Source organism: Eptesicus fuscus, chromosome 7 (genome assembly GCF_027574615.1).
Source record: "Eptesicus fuscus isolate TK198812 chromosome 7, DD_ASM_mEF_20220401, whole genome shotgun sequence".
In the NCBI taxonomy this organism is placed as follows: Eukaryota; Metazoa; Chordata; class Mammalia; order Chiroptera; family Vespertilionidae; genus Eptesicus; species Eptesicus fuscus.
The window spans coordinates 58757678-58781424 of NC_072479.1; the positions used below are offsets into that span (position 1 = coordinate 58757678).

Here is a 23747-nt window from a genome sequence, read left to right on the forward strand (position 1 = left end):
ACCCTAGCAAATGAAGGGCAGAGCTGGAATAAATAATTCCATATTCTTTCCATTATGATCCTCACTAGGGAAGGAACTTTTAAATCAAAATGAGATAAAAGACAATACATCCCACCCTCCACTCCTCCACACACAAAGAGGCCTACTAAATATTTATGTAGTTGGAAATGTTCTATAGCATTCCAAAATGCTGTTCCAAATTTCAGTAGTTGGTTTTAAGTTCATTTCCCTTTGAATTTCCACAGTACTTTGTTTAGAACTGTCTTACAGTACTTATTTGACTTTATCTTTTATAGTCTTGATTTGTATACCTTGTGTTATCTCTCCTACTATAGTATAAATAACTTGAGGTCAGAGGCTGGTCTTAACTCATCTTGTATCTCTGGCAGTAATTGGCTCTGGCTAGGTCTTATGCATTGCCAGCACCCAGTATTTTGGTTAAAATAAGTAATTAAGATCTTGTCTGTCTCCTCATTTCCACCAATGATAGTGGGTAGCTAGAAAAAACAAAGACAAAAATGAAGAGATAACAATTTAAAGGATATGGTGAGTGTAAAGCTGAAAGGCTGCTCATCTGGGTATCTCTGCCATACAAGCTTTATGCAAAAATGTGTGCCTCTCACAGATTTCATACAATTACAGGAAGTCATCAAGAGGCCTCTATCCTTGACATGAGTTCCCAGGGACTTTAGAGAGAGAGGATAGAACACGGGGCTTTCTTTTGTTTCATTTTAACTTGGTCATATACTACTTGCACAATCTCAAAGGTAGGACTGAACATAGATTTGGGAAAAACCTTTGGGTCACCAAAACTTCTTACCACGACAAGCTAGAGAATGTTAATATATAACCACATTTAGAAAGTGTTATGTCTTACCCCTAAAAGGACAATAGGTAAAGGTCTGGGGTTAAAATAATGTGGCAACCTGGGCCAAGGAGCAAGTAACAGGTGCAATCCTATTTTGAAGCAGGAGACACATACAACTAAATGAAGCAAAAGACAGCAGAACAAAGTCAAAGGAAGAAAATCAAACACACAAAGGTCACAATCTCAAATACACAAAGACAGAATGGAATGGTTAGAACAATGGCATCAAAACCAGAAGCTGCAGTACTGTCCTAAAGCAAAAGATGTGGAGTCCTACAGGAGATGCCACTGTTGAACCTCAAGGGCAATTTAAACAGCGGGAGAGTTGCAAAACAGCTGAGGCAGGACTCTGCTCAGACCCATCCAGAGGAGGGAGGCCTCCCAGTTTCAACACCTTAATCGGCTGTTGTGGAGACAATATGATCAGCTTGCTGGTGAACAGCCAAATGAGCTACTAAGATCTTAGAGATTTTTTTCTTTATAATTAATTTTTATTATGTTTACATTTATATTTGAAATATGAATATATGTCAAAATTGTTAATTTATAAAGATATAATTATAGATATTCCTTATAACAAGTACAACTTGTAAGAAAATAAATGTAAATTAACCAATGTAGAATTTTAATTTCTATTTCTCCATTATAAAACTGGAAAAATGTATATTCAATTTTATCTTCTTATTTGACAAAATGTTATGTGACTGATCTATGCTAATTATTCTTTATTACTCAGTTGTGAGAAATTACAATGATTTCATTCATGCTAATCATGTAAATGAGAACTATGTTTAAAAATATTAAAGGATTTCGCTGAAACCGGTTTGGCTCAGTGGATAGAGCGTCGGTCTGCGGGTTGAAAGGTCCCAGGTTCGATTCTGGTCAAGGGCATGTACATTGGTTGCGGGCACATCCCCAGTCGGGGGGGGGGGGGGTGGGGGGGGGAGGGGGAGGGCAGGAGGCAGCTGGTCGATGTATCTCTCTCGTTGATGTTTCTAGCTCTCTATCCCACTCCCTTTCTCTCTGTGAAAAATCAATAAAATATATTTTAAAAAAATATTAAAGGACTTGAATTTTGTTCTCTATTTGAACCAAACAAAAGAATGAAAATGTATAAATTTTAATCTGCTGTGATAAAATTCGTAAGAAAATTGCATAAAATCTGAAAATTTAAAAATATCTTTATTGACTTTTAGAGAGAAAGGGAGAAAGAAACATCGATGAGCGAGCAACCTCCTGCATGCCTCCTACTGGAGACTGAACCTGTGCTTTGAGTGGGAATCAAACCAGCAACCTTTGGGTGCATGAGAGGATGCCCAACCAACTGAGCCACACTGGCCAGGGCAGATCTGAATTTTTAACAATTACAATGCCTGTTGTCCAAAATCAGTTTCTGAAACCCCTTCCTTAAAGAAAACTTTAGGAAGCATATTTATGTATGTACACTACAGATATCTTTTAGATTGATAGAAATTATCTTTGTACTGATTCTTTAAATAGAAATCTATATATATAAAAGGCTAATATGCTAAGTGTCGGACTGTCCGATCGATCACTATGATGCACACTGACCACCAGGGGCAGACACTCAACACAGGAGCTGCCATGATGTGCACTGGCCATTTACAGAGAAATGGTGCAGCGGACCTGAAGCCCACAAAGCAACACTTGGTTTCCCCCAAGTGGGACACAGGCCCTGCCACCACCTCAAGCGACAGCCCACCAAATCGCAGCCAATGCTGCCAAGACCCCATGTTAAAATGCGGCCCATAGCCTAGCCTAGCCCAGCCTAGCCCAGCCCAGCCCAGCCCAGCCCGGAAACGGTGGCTGTGGGTGCTAAGTAATGATGTCACATAACAATGCCTGGCTTCCTCTCCCTAGCGACAGGCCATCCTAATATATAAAAACCCTGGATCCGTCACATCCACAACGACCGGAGGCTCGACCAACTGGAAGTCAGTCCTGCAGTCAGTGCTGGGTTGCCGTGGTGACCCAGCACTGACTGCTGAGGGGGCTGCAAATCAGGCCCAGAGAGAAGCCTGAAGAGAGAAGCAGGGTCTGATCCATAGCCTCTGTGGCAGCTGTTGATCAACACTTGCCTCTCTCTTTCTTTCCAGGCCTGGCCAGCAGCTGTGCCTCCATTTCTCTCCAGGCCTCCCCTGGGGCTGCTGATCAGTCCTGCCTTTCTGATCAGGCCCCGTTGATAGGCCCAGAGACGGTGACTGGCATAGAAACCAACCAATCAGAACCAAATCTGGATCAACTGTGAGAAGCCAATGGCTGCCTAGGAGGCGGAGCTTTTGATGCTGACTGGCATAGAAACTGACCAATCAGAACCAAATCTGGGTGAACTGTGAGGAGCCAATGGCTGCCTAGGAGGTGGAGCTTTTGATGCTGACTGGAATAGAAACTGACAAATCGGAACCAAATTGGCCGGCAGAGGAGGGCAGAGCAGTTAGGGGAGATCAGGCCAGCAGGGGAGGGCAGTTAGGGGTGATCAGGCAGGCAGAGGCAGTTAGGGGCTATCAGGCCGGCAGGGAAGGGCAGTTGGGGGTGAGATCAGGCCGGCAGGGGAGAGCAGTTGGGGACGAGATTAGGCTGGCAGGGGAGGGCCATTGGGGGCGAGATCAGGCCGGCAGGGGAGGGCAGTTGAAGGCAACCAGGCCGGCAGGGGAGGGCAGTTGGGGGCGAGATCAGGCTGGCAGGAGAGGGCATTTGGGGGTGAGATCAGGTCAGCAGGGGAGGGCAGTTGAGGGCAAGATTAGGCCAGCAGGGGAAGGCACTTGGGGGTGACCAGGCCAGCAGGAGATGGTCATTGGGAGAGATCGGGCCGGCAGGGGAGCAGTTAGATGTTAACCTTTTGCACTCGGATGTCGAGTGTGACTCGACACGGTTAGCATTAGAATAAAGGAATTGAGAAAAAAGCAAGCGAGTGCAAAGGGTTAATCAGGCTGGCAGGGGAGTGGTTAAGGGGTGATTAGGCTGGCAGGCAGGTGAGCGGTTAGGAGCCAGCAGTCCTGGATTGTGAGAGGGATTGGGTCTAAACCGGCAGTCGGACATCCCCCAAGGGGTCCCAGATTGGAGAGGGCGCAGGCTGGGCTGAGGGAAAACCCCCTTCAGTGCACGAATTTCATGCACTGGGCCTCTAGTCTATAAATATAAAAGGCAAATATGCTAAGTGTCTGTCTGGGTAATGATGTCATGTAGCAACACCCGGCTTCCTCTCCCTAGTGACTAGCTTCCTTGCAGTTTCTTCAGCCCAGGAGCACAACTTGTTTTATAGCCAGGTGCAAACATTTTACACTTTAACCAAATGTCTGTGAAGTGTTTTCCTGTGCCTCATGTAATTTGATCCTCACAGAAGTCCTGGAGTAGGTAGACAGGAGACTCGATAGAATCCTATTTTCTTTTCATTAGCCAGAAAATGGAGATTTAGAAAGCTTAGAAACTTGACCCTACTAAAAAGAAGTAAGAAATGGTGGACTTTGAAAATGATTTCAGGTTTTCTCACTGTGCAGAATATAGTTAAACACTGCTACAGTTAAATATTTTACCCTTTGTTCTCCCTGTGTGATCTACAATAATAATCTGCTTCGTGTTGACATTTACTGCTGTGTTGCTGACAATTACCTGAAAGAGAAGTTGGGGTGCTTCACTGGGCTGGATAAAGTTTAGCTAAATCAGAAAGCAGGTCTAATTAAGCAAGTTTATTCTATATCTATAAAAAGCTAACTTGACTCATGCATGCGCAATACATATAAAGCTCTCGCTGGTGCCAATCGCATGTGTGCGTTTCAATCTGTCATTGCTGATCATTAATTTGGTTGACACTTCTATTATAAAGGGCAAATAGCAATATTAAAATATTTCTTCTAATTAATTTAATTTCAATGGGCACGAATTTGTGCACTGGGCAACTAGTGTTAGGATAATGGATTCTGATTAAAAATGAGCACTTATATCTGTCCTCACTCCTTCCCAAAATGCCACTAGAATGATAATGAAGGCTTGTAGCAGGACAAGAAAACAATCAGTTCAGATAAATACAGGGAGAGAGGCAGTACCAAGCGTTGTCTCTACAAAAATAATAATGAAACTGATAGATTAATTGTGTAAGAAAGAAAGGAAATGTAATCCTAGTAAACCAAGTGACTTAGCTGTGAACAATCTTTACATAATCATAATACATTATAATAATCATAATAAAAAACAGTGAATGTTGACTTAGCAACAAAAAAGCAATATATTGAACATACAGCCCAGAACGAGTATGATAAGGAGATGTGAAGGACAGGGGAAAGGGGAAAAGGGAGTGTGTGGTGTCTGTGTGGCGGAGGGAGGAATATGTAAAACTGAAAAATTGTAATTTCCTTTTTAGTAAGAGATTAATAAATCTTGCCTCAAATTGAAAAAAGTTAAGAGAGGTGGTAAAATGTTACTTAGAAACACAGAGTAAATGCCAGGAGAAACAGAAGAGTTGAAGGAAGGAATCTCCGGGGAAAAAGAGGACACTGCTTATTTTTGTTGTTACAAACCTCCTACTACCATTTGATTATTTAAAATAAATGCATTAATTTGATTTAAAAATAAAAATAAAGAGGAATGTTAAATCTCAGATGAGAACCAACATACTGTGCACAGTCTTGAAGTTTAGTCGATCTAAATGGAAAGGTTAACTGAGGATGGAAAGAAGCTGCCTATCTGTAATCTGCTTCTTTCATTCCTGACACTTCCATCTTCTAAAAGAGATGTTCATTACAGGAGATACTGGAAATTCTAAATGTTCTCCCCGTTCAGTTACACAAGCATTTATAGAACATTTATTATATGCCAGGTACCAATGCTAGAAACTGAGAACATAAAGAATAAAAATAATGATAATAATAATCATCTTTAAAAACATTCCTGACTTTAAAGATCATAAGGTTCTATTAAAGCTAGTCCGTTACTTGTATTCAAAGGAGTATCTTAAAGATTAGACCACAGAATCAGCCCAGGAGAGTTGCTCCCTAACACAAAACTTTCCATTTTCCTGAAACTCCAAGAGTAGCCAAGAGTGACTAATTTACAGAGGAGTTAAAGTATTTGTGGTTTGAGAATGCAATTCTTTGAGGCATGCCAAAAGAGTTAATTTCTGGCTTCTTTCCCTACAAGTATGCTAATTTGGACATGGGGGAAGCTTTATATCGAGGCTCTAGAGCTTCCAACTACTGAAAGATGTTCTATGGGCTCTTCTTTCCAAAGATCATATGGCTCAGAATGAAGAGATGTGAAGCTACCATACTTTCATTCCTCCCAGGCCTCTCACAGTGACAGCATCGTGAGACCCTGATAATGATTTTAACCTTTATCAAGATATGAATTTTTCATACAGCATGACCCTTACAGATAAAGTTTGGGTTTTATTTAACTAAAGAAACACAATCAGTTCCAAAGTTGGGAGATTTAAGTGATTTTCAAGGATAATTCTGACACACCATATTTTTGTCATACAGTGACTTTAGAATCTAATCCCTGTGATACTAGTGAATTACATTATGCTTAGCATTAACCAAAATTGTCCTTACTTGACTTATTTTCTTCAAATCTTGTATTCTCTTCCATATTTTCCCTTCTCCCTCTTACATTCTTAATTATTTTCTGAAATCTTAAAGATTTATGTAACATTTGAGAAATCTAAAATACATGTAAATGTGCAATCCAAGATAACTCAACTCCAAATCAATTTCATAAAGAAAATGCACTAAATTTTTAGATAATATAAAGTTTTAGATAAGCATGTACATAATTGTTCTAATAATACAGAGCAGCAGGCAGTATTAATTTTTTGTTTCAAAAGAGATTAGTGGAGAATGTTACTTTTATACACTACACTCAAGTAGCCACCCTCACAATGAAGCATCTTGCACCTGGAGTGCATAAAATCTATAAGGTAATGGCAAGAGTTTGGAGAGGCTGAATCCCTCTAGAAGTAAGGAGTAGGAAACTCCTACTAACAGCAGTAAAATGAGTTTCATTTAATTCTATCTCAGACATTAATATAATTTAGTAAGTTTAAATTTTTCATTCCAATGCCATTAAAAAAAAATCAAACTAAATACCTTCTTCAAAGTCTACAAAATATATGGGATAAATAAGCCAAGGAGTATTCTCTATTTTTTTACTAGAGAACCTATGGAATATAGATTATCCACCAGCCCACAACCGGCCCTTTTGGGGAAAGACATGAATAGGTTCAAGAACAAAGGTGGGCAAAGAAAATAATAAACATGAAAAAAAAATTCTATTTAACTTAAAAAAAAAAAAAGAAAATAATAAACATGAATTGAGAAAATTTACCACTAGGAAAGAATCATTTAGGAAGAAGGAAATTGAACTGAGAGGAAGAAGTGATATACAAATGAACAATGAATAAAGAAACAATATTAACCACCGTTAACTACATAAAACAACAATAATAATTGATCATTGAAGAAGCATATAAACAAGGTGGCACTATAATGAAAGATGGGCAGTGATGGTAGTCAATATAAAAGCATTTTAAAGCCCTTGTGTTTCTTGGGAGAAGAATTAAGATGTCTAATAACTCTAGACAGTTTAGATTTTTTTTTAAAAGCCTTAAAACAGAAACATTACAGGAACAAAGACAGCTACTCATGATAAAAGAAATAATACACAAAGAAGACATAATTCTTAATTTGCGTGTACCTAGTAACATAGTTTTAAAACCTTTAAAACAAAACTTTACAGAGCTATAGAGAAAACTAACAAACTCAGTCATGGTACAGATTTTTCAACACACTTCTATCAGAACTGATAGAGCAAATAATCAAAAAGTTAGTAAGAATAGAAAAGATCTGAACAACATGGTTAAATAGTTTGAATTAATGGACCAAAACCATCCACTCAACAAATAAAACACAAATAGATGAGTTATAGAAATTTACCAAATACTAGGCCTGTCTTAACAAATAACGAAGACTTAATTTTGTACAAGCATGATCTCTTTTTAAAAAATATATATTTTTTTTTATTGATTTTTTTTACAGAGAGGAAAGGAAGGGAGAGGGATAGAGATTTAGAAATATCGATGAGAGAGAAACATCGATCAGCTGCCTCCTGCACACCCCCTACTGGGGATGTGCCCGCAACCAAGGTACATACCCTTGACCGGAATTGAACCTGAGACTCTTCAGTCTGCAGGCCGACACACTATCCACTGAGCCAAACCGGTTAGGGCACAAGCATGATCTCTTGACCAGTGAAATTAAGAAACAGTTATCTGCCCTGGCCAGTTTGCTAAGTGGTTAGAGCATCAGCCCTCGGACCAAAAGGTCTTAGGTTTGATTCCCAGTAAAGGGCATGTACTTCGGTTGCAGGTTCCCCAGCCCTGGTAGGGGCATGTGCCAGAGGCAACCAAACGATGTGTCTCTCTCATGTCGATGTTTCTCTCTCTCTCTCTCTCTCTGTCTGTCTCTCTCTCTCTCTCTCTCTCTCCCTCCCTCCTTCTATTCCACTCTCTCTAGAAATCAATGTAAAAAATACCCTTCGCTGAGGATTAAAAACAACAATAAAACCCCACATATATCTTAGGAAAGAAGACAGAAAATCTAAGCATCCAATTCAGGAAATTTTTTAAAAGTTCTAACAGTGTTAGAATATAAGAAAGGAAATATATATATGTATATATATATGTATGTATGTATATATATATGAGCAGAAAATTATAAATCAAAAAATAAAGACATGCTAAAAAAATCAATAAAAATGAAAAGCTTGTTCTTTGAGCTTCTGGGAAGACTGATCAAAAGAAAAGAGATACAAGAAAACAACATAAACAAAGCAACAGCTTTAAAAATAAAAAGAATAATGTGGATAACAGAAACAATACACTTTAAATTTAACAAAACTGGCTCATGAAGAAACAGAAAACTGATAGAACTTAGTGACAGATAAGAGATGGGGCTTGGAGGAGGAGATGCTGAGGATGACTTTGAAGTCTCTAACTTGCTAGGTTTATGGATGTGAGCTCCATTTATTCAGAAGGAGGAAACTAGGAGAGAGGCATTGAAGCAGATTGGATGTCTTTTTTTGGTTAGTTTTATAGTATGTATGTACTGTATACATGTAGGAGGAGTTGGTGCTATTGGTAGGCGTGGTGTGTGTAAGTCATAAATTTAATGGCTATGTTTGGATATGTTGAAATAGAGGTTCCTTTCAGATATATAAATGGAGATGTTAAGTATGCAGTTGGATCTAGGATCAGGAGCTCAGGAGAGATCTGGGTTGAAGATACCTATGGGAGTTACCTGTATTTAAATGATAATTAAAGCCACAAGTATGGCTGAAATACCCTAGGCAAATAGAGCACTGGTTCTCAAAATGTGGTCCCTCGACCAGGAACCTAGGGCACCACCTGGGAACTTGGCAGAAATGCCAATTCTTGGGCCCATCCTGGACCTACTGAATCAGAAACCCTGAGAATGGGGTCCCACAATGTTATTAACCAGCCCTCTGGTGATTCTGATGCAGGCTAAAATTTGAGAACCACTGATATAGAGTGAGGCATCAATAGGGCTTGGGACCTTGCCTTGAGAGTTCCAACATTTAACAGAGCAGAATGAGCCCCCCAAGATGACTAGGAACAGCAGGAAGAGGGAATTAAGAAAATGAGGAGTGTTTCAAAACAAGTGTTTCAAGAGGTAGAGTGGCAAAGACTACTGAGATACCACTTACGATAGCTCCTGAAAGGACTGGAATGAGCTGAGAAGTGAGCAAGAGTTGAGAAAAGAGAGATATAAGTACAGATAATTCTGAGCAGTTTGATCATCAACAGGACAGAGAAGGTGGAGCTGGAAGAAGTTGACAAGGAAGGATTTTTTATTTTATTTTATAGAACAGTAATAAGCATGATGAACTGCTAAGGGGAAGAATCTGGCTGAGAGGCAGAGTGACTGTACAAGAGAGATGGGGAAGTGACAGCGACAGCATACTTTAGAGCAGCGGTCGCCAACCGGTGGTCTGCGGACCACTGGTGGTCCGTGAGGTCCGAAAGCTTGGCGACCGCTGCTTTAAAGACAGGGGCTGTGCAGCTGTCTGCCTCAGTAGGAGGAGCACTTTATTGCCAACAGTGTTTAGAACTGCTCTACATGGTGACAATAAAAAGCTGGCCAATTTTTTGTTGGTTTTATTATCGCTTTTTAAATTCCTACAGATCCTGTACCCCTTATTGCCAACACCGGGGTGGCCCATTCCCACTGCCCTCTCCTTGCTGTCACTGAATGATAGTATACGGTATCTGAAAGGGGGTAACGGGATGGGACTTACAGCACAAGTGGAAGATTACCTTGGATAAGAGGGACAGATTACCTTTTTAACCCAGAAGGAAGAGGGAAAACAGGATGAACACAGATGTGGCAAGTGGGGCGGTTGGTAACAGAAAACTGAAGGAATACCATCAATGGGTTCTCTTTCCCCCATGAGGTGATCTGTAAGCCCCTTCCTGCTGTGAGACGGCTGTCACATTCTCCTGGCCTACAGCAATTAAACATCTGATCTGTCACATCCACACTCACTAAGCAACCTCCTATTTGTGATCTGGCTTTGCACGGGGCAAGAATGTGTTGACCACGCAGACTTGAGTATATCTCAGTTCTTTCTCATAGTAAATTGACCACTGGTTTCCATGTAGCCTGACTACAGATAACAGATAGATCACGGTCCTTTTTACAGTTACATTTCTTATTGAGTTATTTTCTTAGGATCTGATTGCTTTTGCAGCAAGTGAATAAAGTAAATCTCTGGGCTCACTGAGACATGGGCCAGACCCACAATTCATTAGCCAATCAGAGTGTTCCCCTTCTCTCTCATGCCTTGCTCAGCAAAAGCTGGCTTTCATTAGCTGTCACTGACCCAATTTCTATTTCTTCCCTCTGAATTCATTTCTATATACATCTGTTCATTAAGATATTTTAAACTGGCTGTCACTGCATTGACCAGTGGTTTTTGTAGAGAGAAATTTCCAAGAATAATGCAAGAAATAAAACAAGGACCTCAGTAAAACATATTGGTATAACACCATTATTCATTTACTTATTCCATTATTCATTCAACAAATATTTACAGACTATATACCCTGCATAAGGCTCGATATTAGAACTGTGAGGTATACAAAGTTCTCAAGGTATTTGTAATCCAGAAATTAAAAGCAATTAGCTCCACAAAGAACAGGCTTGCAAGAGGGAAATTAGAAAAAAAAAAATCCTTAAAGTAAAAATAATTAAAGCAGCAATAAGCTATCGAAGGAAATCCTGAAATCTGAATAACTTAAAAAATATGACGACTCAGAGACAGACAGCCTTGCCTGGAAGCAAAGGTTACAGCATCCCCCTCTGGAATTAAGCACAAAAGTGACTCAGAACTTTCTGATATATAAAGAATGTGCCAGACCCTGGCCGGGTGGCTCAGTTAGATGGACCATCAACCTATATACTAAAAAGGTTTCGGGTTCATTTCCCAGTCAGGGCACATACCTAGGTTGCAGGTTCCATCCCTGATTGGGGTGCGTAGGGGAGCAAACCAATTGATCTCTCTCTCTCTCTCTCTCTCTCTCTCTCTCTCTCTCTTCTCTCTCTCTCTTCCTCTTCCTCTCTCTCTAAAAGTAAAAACAACAAAACAAAAAACATCCTCAGGTGAGGATTTAAAAAGAAAAAAAAGTAAAGAACATGGCAGTCTCTTTGCAGAAGAAATAAGTCAGGCTTTAAATTAATTTAAAAGTTAATTTAGGGTTCTTACCCCTAAATCCTCAGGTACTCCAGTACTTGAGTTGCCTTGCAATACTGAATCTGTCATTCCTTCTTACTTTTGCTCCTCCTGCTCTCCATCACAGTCTGTGTCCAGTCATAAATAAGATGCAGTTTTTCCATGACCTGGAATTTTCTGCCTTTGAATCATATCAGCTATGCAGCTACACTATCACCCAAGCTTTGTGTAAATGATTTGATGACCTTGGGTATTTTAAAAGTGCCTAGCACACAGCAGATGCCCAGTTAAGATTCATTTCCTCCTTTCTTTCCTTCCGTTTTTTTCTCTCCTCTGGTGAGGAAGGGAGGGAAAAACAGGAACCAACTAAAGACAGATCTGTAAAACAGCATTTTTTGGTGTAAAAATACTGAAAAGGTTTAAACCACTTCTCATTGCCTACCTTGTGTCTGTGGGATGTAAGGAGACAGAAGTTTTGACCTTTTCTTTTCATATCCCTTCTGTGTGATGTCCCCTAAAATAGCAAGAAACAGAAATACGTTATGCATTATTCTTACACGGTGCTTGTTCACTGTAAAAATAAAATTGATTACTGAGAACTACAGAATTACCACACAGAAAGTAGGAAAATAATGTATAGTTCTTTGCCAGGGATTTAGCTATGTGTGATTTCCCACAGGCTTGGAGCTGACTTCTTGTGGGAAATTGTAGGGCTTGTCCTTACACTAATCTAGCATAGCAATATGCTGCGTACCATGTCAGATGTTCCTGAGTTCCTAGGTACCCCTCGTTTCCTTGGTATTTAATATATACCAAAATGGAATGCTGCAGTTTTCAGTTTGAACAAATGAATGCAATTGATTTGGGAGGTATTCAATTATATTGCTATACAGATCCACATAAAATCAAAAGTCTGGTTAAGGGGAGAAGTCATGGTTCAGGCATTGGGATGGAATATTTGAAAGGCCCTTCTACATCCTAGTTAGTACTTGTGTGAGTACCTGGGGCTGGAACTCCCACATCCTCTCCCTTCGGTTCACTGGTCTGTATTACTGATATAAATGTATGTCTTTTTCACAAGGTTAAATTTTTTAAAGTATAGGTGAAGCATACAAAAAGTACATATACAATAAATGCAATAATAAAATGATTAGGAGAAAATGTGTGGTTGAAGTATCAAGAGAGATGCTGAGTACTAAAGAAAAGGTAGCAAAGGGATGGGTAGAGAGCAGGGTGAAAAGGAATAAGGAATACAGAACAAAAAGGCATTCAAGGGAGGATAAGTAATTCAAAGCTGGGGGAATGAATATATGTGGTGAGGTGACATAATGCTGCATTGTTTTCCAAAAAGAAAATTTTTTTTTTTTACTTAGAGAAAACCTTCCTTGAAAGTGAAAAAAAAATTTAAATATATTTTTATTGTTTTCAGAGAAGAAGGGAGAAGGAGAGATAGAAACATCAATGATGAGAGAGAATCATTGATTGGCTGCCTCCTGCACACACCCCCACTGGGGATCGAGTCTGTGACCCAGGCATATGCCCTGGACCGGGATAGGACCTGGGACCCTTCAGTCCACAGGCCAACACTCTAGCCACTGAGCCAAACCGGCTAGGGCAAAAGTCAAAATTTAGTATAAAAAGTAATTTATATATTCAAATTTACAACATGTACCTATTTTTTCATTGATTTTAGAGAGATGGGAGAGAGAGAAACATCGATTTGTTGTTCCACTTATTTATGCATTCATTGGTTGACTCTTGAATGTGCCCTGATGCAGGGCATGTGAGGATGACACTCTAACCAACTGAGCTACCCGTCCAGGGCAGCATTTACCCATTAGTCAATTTGTGTGTGTGTGTGTGTGTGGGGGGGGTGTATGTGTGTGCATATTTTGATGGACCCAGATTTGAAACCCAGAGTGATGAATGTCAGCTGCTGTTGGCCTCAGTATCTGAATGGTGGACAGGTGGCAGGACTCACTGATGGGCTCACTCAGGGGAGTAACACTCAAAGATGGCAAGTGTGGCAAGCTCACACTTTCTGAAGAGAATGGGCCCCAGAGTAGAAGCCAGAGAGAGTAGTTGCCCCAAAGCTACTACAGTGATCTGGGCAACTTGGTACTAGTTTAAATTAAACACAGTGGTAGAGGGATGAAAAGTGAATGGATTACAAGAGACATTAGGGAGAAAGACTGAATAGGATTTGATGACTGGCTGGATATAGGTGGAGAAGACAATTTCTGGCTTGAGCAACCAGGCAGATGGTGATATTCTTTGATAGAGAAATAACAGCAAGAAGTGCCACATTTGCTGGATCGAAGTAAATGAGAGTTGAGTTTAGAAAAAGCCTATGAGACACACAAGAGGAGATGTCCAATTAACAGTTGGATATATGGATCAAGAACTCATGAAAGAGATATAGCTTTGGGATCATTAGAATATAGTTAAAAAATAAACTGATAGAATCTCTTAGGCACAATCTGGCAATTTCTATCAAAAATTTGACTCAGCAACTACACTTTTAGGAATTTACACAATGATAACATTCACCCAGGTATACAAAAATCAATCTAAGAATATTCCCTGAGCCACACTGGTCAGGACCACAATGCATTTAAAACAAACACCAAACCTTGTCAAATTAGCAAACTGCTAATCCATGTGTTCATTAAGATATTTTAAATTGGCTGTTACTGCTTTGACCTACTAGTTTTGTAGGGAGGAATTTCCAAGAATAATGCAGGAAATAAAACAAGAACCTCACTGAACTATGCTGGTACAGCACCATTATTCATTTATTTATTCCATTAGTCATCCAACAAATATTTACAGACTATATACCTTGCCCAAGGCTTGATATTAGAACCACGATGGATACAATCCTCCAACAATATACACAACTAACAAGAGATGTGGGAGCCTACCAAAGAAACATTCTTAAAAACAGGAAATCATGTCTTTTATTGCAAAAGAAACAAAGAAGCATTCTTTTATCCCATTCCCCACTCATAAGCTTCCCTAACCTCCCCCCACTCCCTCTCTCCCTCCCTCCCTCCCTCTCTCACAATTTCCCTCCCTCCCACTCCCTCCCTCCTTTCCTTTGAGGAAACAAAGACCACTTCTGCTGGCTCTGAACACATCTGATAAAGTGAAATGCTTTTAAATGCTTTCTTCAGCGCTTCTCTAGAGTCTCAATCATTCACTGTCAATAAATGATGTGGGACAAACTGTTAGATCTGGTATCTTGGACATTAATCAACCATCTCAGGTTCTGAAAAGTGAATTAAGAGTCTAATTTGGCCATAGCCGGTTTGGCTCAGTGGATAGAGCATCAGTCTGTGGACTGAAGGGTCCCAGGTTTGATTCCGGTCAAGGGCATGCACCTTGGTTGCAGGCACATCCCTAGTAGGGGGTGTGCAGGAGGCAGCTGATCGATGTTTCTCACTCATCGATGTTTCTATCTCTCTATCTCTCTCCCTTCCTCTCTGTAAAAAGTCAATAAAATATATATTTTTAAAAAAGAGTCTAATTTGGCCCTACTAATTAACACCATTAAATCCATAAATGAGCAAAGACATTAAGGAGACCTGGAAGAAGATAAACTGCAATGAGAATGTGAGAACTAACTTAAAAATGCCCTCCCCCTTTTCCTTTGACCACAAGGCCCTGCTCAAAAGTCACCTCTTCAGTGATGCCTGCCACCTCCTGATAGTCACTTCTTCCTGGTGCCCCAAAACTCTGCACACTTCTAATATACACTTAGCACAGCACTGGTATTTTATTTTATTTATTTATTTTTTAATTGATTTTTACAGAGAGGAAGAGAGAGGGACAGAGAGTTAGAAACATTGATGTGAGAGAAACATCGATCAGCTGCCTCCTGCACACCCCCTACTGGGGATGTGCCCGCAACCAAGGTACATGCCCTTGACCGGAATCGAACCCGGGACTCTTGAGTCTGCAGGCTGACGCTCTATCCACTGAGCCAAACCGGTTTCGGCAGCACTGGTATTTTATGTATTTTAGTTGTAATACCAGTTTGTTCCTAGGAGCATGTCCATGCAGCATCCACTTACTCTGCTGCCATTTTTAATCTCCTCCCAGCACTGGTATTTTAATCATTTATTTACACATCTGTGTCCCTACTAGACTGTGCACTTGAGGACAGGGATGTCTTATTCATCTCTGTAGCCTACCCACAACCTGGCACAATAGATACTTGTTGAATGAGAAACTGAATGAATTAATAAAATGGAGGCAGTCTGAGAACAATAAATCAAAGAGATGTATACTTGGGTGGAAAACTGGAAATGGAAGAAAGGAGCTGAAAGGCTCAGGAAGAGAAATTCAGTGAACCAAAAGTATACTAAAAGTTGACAGCTACACCTCAAAAGTGGCCAGAAAAGCGACACTTGGCCTGCCTGAAGAGAGAAATAGAACATAAATCATTGGGCACTAAAAGCTGAAGGAACTCCACCTGATATCGATGTTCCTTTAGCCAGAGAACAAGACCAGACAGAAGGAACTCTGTTATTCCACATAACTGATTTGTTATTCCACATTTCAGTCACTGCCCAGCTATAGTCAGTGCTCTTTTATATATACACTAGAGGCCCGGTGCACGAAATTCGTGCACGGAGGGGGGTTGTCCCTCAGCCCAGCCTGTACCCTCTCCAATATGGGACCCCTTGAGGGATGTCCCGATCCCACCGGGATCGGGCCTAAACAGGCAGTCGGACATCCCTCTCACAATCCAGGACTGCTGGCTCCCAACTGCTTGCCTGCCTGCCTTTCTGATTGCCCCTAACCGCTTCTGCCTGCCAGCCTGATCACCCCCTAACCACTCTGCTGCCAGCCTGTTTGCCCCCAACTTCCCTCCTCTGCCGGCCTGGTCACCCCTAACTGCCCTCTCCTGCAGGGTTGATCACCTCCAACTGCCCTCCCTTGCAGGCTTGGTCCCTCTCAACTGCCCTCCCTTGCAGGCCGGGTGCCTCCCAACTGCCCTCTCCTGCTGGCCATCTTGTGGTGGCCATCTTGTGTCCACATGGGGGCAGGATCTTTGACCACGTGGGGGCAGCTATATTGTGTGTTGCAGTGATGATCAATCTGCGTATTACTCTTTTATTAGATAGGATAGAGGCCTGGTACAGGGGTGGGGGCCAGCTGGTTTGCCCTGAAGGGCGTCCCGGATCAGGTGGGGGTTCCCTTGCGGTGTGGGGCGGCCTGAGCGAGGGGCCTGTGGTGGTTTGCAGGCCAGCCACGCACCCTGGCAACCCAAGTGGAGGCCCTGGTATCTGGAATTTATTTTCCTTCTACAATTGAAACTTTGTAGCCTGGAGCAGAGCCAAGCCTGGGGCTCCCTCCGAGGCTGGCAGCCATTTGTGTTGGGGTTATAATTGAAACTTTGTTGCCTTAAGCAGGTGGGCCCAGCCAGGGTGTGCAGAAAGCTTTGCTTCCCCTGTTGCCGGCGGCAACCCTGGCCTGCTCTCTCAAGCTCCATTCTTCCGCCATTTGTTTGAATTTGTTTACCTTCTATAATTGAAACTTTGTAGCTTGAGTGGAGGCTTAGGCCTAGAAAGGGCAGGCGGAAAGCTTGGCTTCCTCTGTTACCTAGGAAACCTTGCTCTCTGTGGCTGTAGCCATCTTGGTTTGGGTTAATTTGCATACTCTCTCTGATTGGATGGTGGGCGTGGCTTGTGGGTGTGTCAGAGGTATGGTCAATTTGCATATTTGTCTATTATTAGATAGGACTAGAGGCCCGGTGCACGAATTTGTGCACCAGTGGGGTCCCTCGGCCTCGCCTGCATGATCGAGCTGAAACCAGCTCTCCAACATCCCCCGAGGGGTCCTGGATTGCAAGAGGGCGCAGGCGAGGCTGAGGGACCCCACTGGCGCATGATTGGGGCCAGGGAGGGACACAGAAGGTTGACCAGCTGGGGAGGGACCACGGGAGGGCTCCAGGGTGTGTCCGGCCCCTCTCACTCAGTCCCAATCGGCTGGACCCCAGCAGCAAGCTAACCTACTGAGTGTCTGCTGCCTGGTGGTCAGTGCACATCATAGCAACTGGTTGACCAGTCGACTGTCTGCTCCCTGGTGGTCAGTGCACATCATAGCAAGCGGTTGAGCAGCGTTAGCATATCATTAGCATATTATACTTTAATTGGTTGAACAGACAACCAGACGACCAGACACTTAGCATATTAGGACAACCAGACGCTTAGCATACTAGTAGCCCTGCACACGAATCCGTGCATGAGTACCTTGCTGCCACTTGCCTCAGCTGGCCACCCGCCCATCACCGCTGGTAGCTCTCCCGCTGCTCGTAGCTCACTGCCCACGCCCTCCTGTAGCTCTCCACCTGCTGCCGCGCCCTCCTGGAGCTCTCCGCCCACTGCCCCGCCCTTCTGTAGCTCTCCACCAATTGTAGATTGGTCGTGACGTTATGGCATAACGGATAATGAACATATTCCTCTCTTATTATATAGGATGTTTACTAGTGTCCCAGTGCACAGGTTCGTGCACACTGAAAGGAAATTAATTAGAATATTTTAATATCGCTATTCGTGTCTTGCTAATGAGAAGAAAATAGGATTCTACTGAGTCTCCTATCTACCTACTCCAGGACTTCTGTGAGGATCAAATGAGATGAGGCACAGGAAAACGTTTCACAAACATTTGGTTAAACTATAAAATGTTTGCACCTGGCTATAAAGCAAGTTGGGTTTCTGGGCTGAAGAAACTGTAAGGAGACTAGTCGCTAGGGAGAGGAAGCCAGGTATTGGTTGCTATATGACATCATTACCCGGTGCCCACAGCCACCATTTCTGGGTTGGGCTGGGCTGTGGGCCGCATTTTGCGCCATGATGTCTTGGCAGCACTGGCTGAGATTTAGTGGGGTGTCGCTGTGGGGTGGTGGCGGGGCCTGTGTCCGAGTGTTGGTTTGTAGGCGCCAGGTACGTGGTGCCAATTATTTTTAAATGGCCAGTGCACATCATGGCAGCTCCAGTGTTGAGCGTCTGCCCCCTGGTGGTCAGTGCACGTCATAGCTACCAGTTGGATGGACGAACACTTAGCCTTATATACATACACTGAGTGGCCAGATTATTATGATCTCTGAATGCATAATAACCTGGCCACTCAGTATGTATATACATATACATATACATATAATATACATATACATATACATATACATATACATATACATTACATATATATTAGAGGCCCGGTGCATGAATTCCTGCATGGGTAGGGTCCAGCCAGCCTGGCCAGGCAGAGGGGACATGGGCAGTTGGCATGGGCAGAGGGGACAATTTGCATATTAGCCTTTTATTATATAGGATATACACTGAGTGGCCAGATTATTATGCGTTCAGAGATCATAATAATCTGGCGACTCAGTGTATAGATTGATTTCAGAGAGGAAGGGAGAGGGAGAGAGAGAAACATCAATGATAAGACAGAATCATTTATCGGCTGCCTCCTGCATGCCCCACACTGGGGACTGAGCCCACAACCCGGGCATGTGCCCTGACCAGAAATCAAACTGTGACCTCCTGGTTCATAGGTCGATGCTCAGCCGGGCAGTCGGTACTCTTATCATTCTCACCACTAAAACAATGTTTTCTAAACTTGCCCAAATTTTAAGAATCTCTTCTTAAAATACAAATTCCCAGGCTCCACCCATAAAGACTCTGATTCTGGATTGAGGCCCAGATACCTGTATTTCCAACAAATGCCTTCTAATGAGTCTTAAAAATCGGGCAGGTTTGGAAACTGCTGCACTAATGTATCATGTCTGGAGTGTGCTGGGTAGTGTGGAGTGAGGAGGGTGGAGAAGGGAAGGGGGATGCTGTTTCAGTGATGCAGCCTCAAAGGAGAGCATGGAACCTCAGGAGCTCACAGACACTAAGTCAACCACACACATTCTCACTCAGAACAATTTTTTTTTTTGCCATCTGGCATATAAAACAAAAAGGAGTACCATAACTATATCAGTATAAAAATCTGCATTAAAATAGCACCAATTGGAGTTAAACCTGTTGTTCAAGTTTTCTGAGAGCTAAACAAATAAAGGAAGGATTAGCCTTCCCCTCCCACTAGGGTAATATTTCTCCACCCACATGTACACTTACAAGAGTAGCCACTTCCAGGGGTCTGTAGCGCCTGGCAGGAATGGAGGCACCGAGCCTGATAAGTAGATAGTGACCCAGACAACCGAGAGACAATTTAAGACTGTGTAGTTGCTTCTGCACTACCACAATCTTGAACAGACAATACCAGACATATGGAAAGATACATGTGCGGGGCAGAACAGAAAGTAAATATTCCCAACTTCTCTCCTCACCACGTGGGACGAGGAAAGCAGCCTGGCACAAGTAGCCCACAAATCATCTTCAAGCAGACTGACGAAGGGGCTGAGAGGAGGTGTCTGAGCCCCCAGCCAACCCGGGCCTCTTAAAGGTCGGCGGCGATAAGAGAAATAGTCCTACAAATCAGTTAGCCATTGAGTGTATATTTACTCCATGGGGTGGCATGTGCTGTGAAGAACCTCAGAGGCTGAGCTCAACAGAACCACCTCTGGAGCACAGCCTTACAACTCTGTGGCTGACTCTAGACAAGTTTCACTTGACCTCTTGATAAGTCTCCGTTTCAAGAGACTGTGTCTGTAAAATGAGGAGCAATAATATTTACCTTGCAAAGGTTTGTGTGTGTGTGTGTGTGTGTGTGTGTGTGTGTGTGTGTGTGTGTGTGTGATTAAAAGGACTTAGTAGGGAATCTGGACACAGAAGTACCAGTATCAACAAACTTTTACTGAAAGCCTCTAGAAGCCTACCCTACTGGCCAGGTGGGGGTAGGGGCCAGCAACTGTGTTGCAAAGAAAGGAGAGAAAGGCCAACAGGCATTACTAACACTCCGTACCACCAAGGACCACGGGACCACGCGACCACGGGAGAGGTGCATACCAAATGCAGGGTGGAACCCAGAAGCAAGCATCAGGATTTCTGTCTGGAAAGGGAAAGAAAAGCTTTACTTACAGAGTGGGTGACATTTTTGTTTGGGTCTGGCCTTTCACTCTAATATCAGAAACATGACATAAATTCCTAAGGAAGCAATCACTTAGTGGTTTACTGGTTTTCCTCTGCTGCTGACTGGCTCTATACAGGTATGGCTATGTTTGGTAGTTTCTTTAGGATTCTTATCTGCCAGAGAGAAGTAGAGCGATGCTAAATAATTTTCATAGATGACCTGTGCAGCACCCTGAACAATTAAGTGCTACATAAACACAGGGTTTCAGAAATCCTGGAGGGTCACCAGGTTCTATGTCTACATAAACTTGATAGGCAGAGAGCAAGGATTACAGCTCCAGCCATAAACTCTTTCTGCTCCAATTGAAATAAAAAGGTACGTGCCACTGCCGCCCTGCCTCAGTCACACCTATTTAGTCAGAGGCAGCAATTGGTGGGGGGACTTTTGGGATCCCATGAAAAGTAGTTTTGAGTACTGAATGAATGACATGCAGTGTTAAGCCAAGATGAATAAAACAGTATCTATGTCTCCAAGAAGTTCCCGGTCTAAACAAATAATTACAATAAAAGCTACAAGTGTTATACTGGAGATTAGTACAAAGTCATACAGGGGTACAAAAGAAATAATGGTAATAAAAAGTAACTATAATGCTCAATAAGAATAAGTGAACACTCATCAAGGATTTAACTATGTATCAGTCTCTGCTTCAAGGGCCTCACAGGAGCCCTATAAGGTGATATTATCATCATTCCCATTTTATAGGTGAGGCTACTGAAGCATAGGAAGTTTAAGCTACTTGCCACAGTCAGACCTATTCAGTGCTGTGATCAGGATTTGAACCCAGGCAGATCAGGCTCCAGGGCCCCTCCTCTTAAACACTACCCTACTCAGAGAGGCACTCCAAATTTGGCTTCAGAAAGATTGAGAGGACTTCACAGAAGTTGCTCTTAGGTTGAGTCTTAATGGATGACTGAAATGAGAGACAGACGCTGAGGGTGAAGACACAACTTCTGTGGGAGATAGTGAGTGGCAGGCTTGGAGCGAGAAGGATAAAAAAGCGTGCTGTAAGTTCAATCTCCAATGAACGGGACATTGGCCCCACTGGGGCTCCAGCAGGCCCAGCCCAACGGAGGACTCCACCATTTGTGCCTCAACTTGGACTCTTCAGACACGTGAAATTTAGGGCTGATATTTATCTCATGAGTCATCAATTTACATCCCTTTTTCCTCTTCATTAAATGTCTCTATATGACACCATCATTCTGACTTTTCAAAATATTCTGATATCCATTTGATTTACCTAAAAATCCTCTTCAATAAACAAAATTACCTTTACAGAAGAAACAAGCGTGAAAAGGTAAATGTCTTGCTTAAGGGAACCCTGCTAGACTAGAATCTGGGTCTCTGGCCTTCTCTGATTGTTCTTTGTCCATTGTTGATTTGTAGGTGGCCCCCAAATCAGATGCAATGAAAGTATAAAACTAACCTATTGTTCATAAAATGAACACAATGGGATAAACAATGTTTATGACTCACTGCAAAATAGAGATGACTTTCTTTTTTATTCTTTTTTATGACTTTCCAGAAGGCATTAAAAATCCCACCCCACCCCCAACAGGACCCTGAGTTCCTCTTTTAATCATCTTTTCAGTGAGACAGCCAACTGTGGCAACTGTGTCCAAGGGCAGTTTTAAAGTCAGCAAGAAGTTATTATACATCATTACTAAATATCCAGCTAACAGAGAATGTGGCCTATCTTCTTTGTTAAGAAGCAATTGTGAGGAAAAGAAATAAAACTAAGAATAAGAAGTTCTAGAGTCATCACCTTCAAATCTACACCTGTATCTAATAAACCTATCCTGTTCTCTATAAGTAAATCTTAGACAGGAAGGTACTACATGTTTGCTATGGCTAGAGATGGGGAATGAGATTAGGGTTATGGCTATTCATACATAAGTGACATAAGGGCCAAAAATATAGCTGTGAATGTGAATGAGGTCAATCTTATCACAACTGAAAAAGGCAGAGGATTTGGATCATATCCAGGAGATGCTGGCTAGAAGACAAAGAACATTTTTTATTAAATTTTATCATGTTCTCCTTATAACAATAATTCCATTCAATGAATAACATGTACCAGCCACCCATCCTCCAAACATCCTCCTTCCAGAGGTGGTATATAAAGGTTCACAAGCACACAAAATAAAGGCTCATAGTCACACAAAACAAGCCCCTCAAACCAGTGACCGGGCATTGGGCATTTATCCTTTTCCTAACTATTTTTCTTACCTTATCTGTACTGAAAATGGCCAAGAGGATGCCAAAGAATTAAAAACCTGAATTGTTTTTAAAACTATAGTTTCTTTCTACACAGAAGTAGAACAAATCTTATGTTGAAAGAGGATAAAAAGATATATTTTTATACTTTACCGAGAAATAAACCTCTATTAAAATACTCAATCTGCTGAAAGATGACGATAATTTTTATTTTATCTAATTTTTCTTTTGGAAAAATTCAGTGATTCTAAAAGTCTTCAAATGGCAGCTTATAAAAATTACAGTTTCTCTTCTTTTAACTGAACCTTGCTAATATTCTTACAAAAGAGTTTCAAGGAAATTAACTTTAGGACATTCAAATCTCCGTGCTCAGTAGATGTTCTCTCACTTCATTTAAAACAGCCACTAGACATTTTCCACGTCAAGAACTTGAGAATAAGCCCAGATTGCTTTCTCCCAAAACTCAAATCATAGAATAGTTTTGGCTGCACAGTTCTGTTTTCTAGGTCAAATATATATATGACTTCTTACAGATGGTATTTCACCTAAGGCATCAAGCAAGTTCAAACAGATAAAAAGCAACAGAGTAAAACACTTGAAACACGCTGAGAAACTGAACTCTGAGTCTGACTACATCATCAGGCAGCTGGCTAAATTAATCCATCTAATGCAAAAGGTATGTTCACTTGTCCATTAGAAAAACTATGTCTGCAAATAAGAAATTTGCTATACAAATGACCCGAGTGTTTAAACAGAGCAGGAGGAGTCCCTGGGATCCAGTTCAGTTGGTGGAAAAAGCACAGGTTCTAGC

The 23747-nt window shown here is 41.8% G+C and overlaps 1 protein-coding gene across 2 annotated transcripts in view; it reads right to left on the bottom strand.

Annotated features, from left to right (window-relative positions):
* The window catches only part of DIP2B (disco interacting protein 2 homolog B), a 229973-nt gene that overhangs the window by 108049 nt on the left and 98177 nt on the right, over positions 1 to 23747 (bottom strand). The window contains exon 2 of one of the 2 annotated variants that reach the window (XM_008140671.3): positions 12072 to 12143. The exons of the other annotated variant lie outside the window; for it this stretch is intronic. Within the exon in view, the coding sequence (XP_008138893.1) occupies positions 12072 to 12143 (72 nt within the window). The remainder of the gene's footprint in view (positions 1 to 12071; positions 12144 to 23747) is intronic. 2 annotated transcript variants of the gene reach the window in all.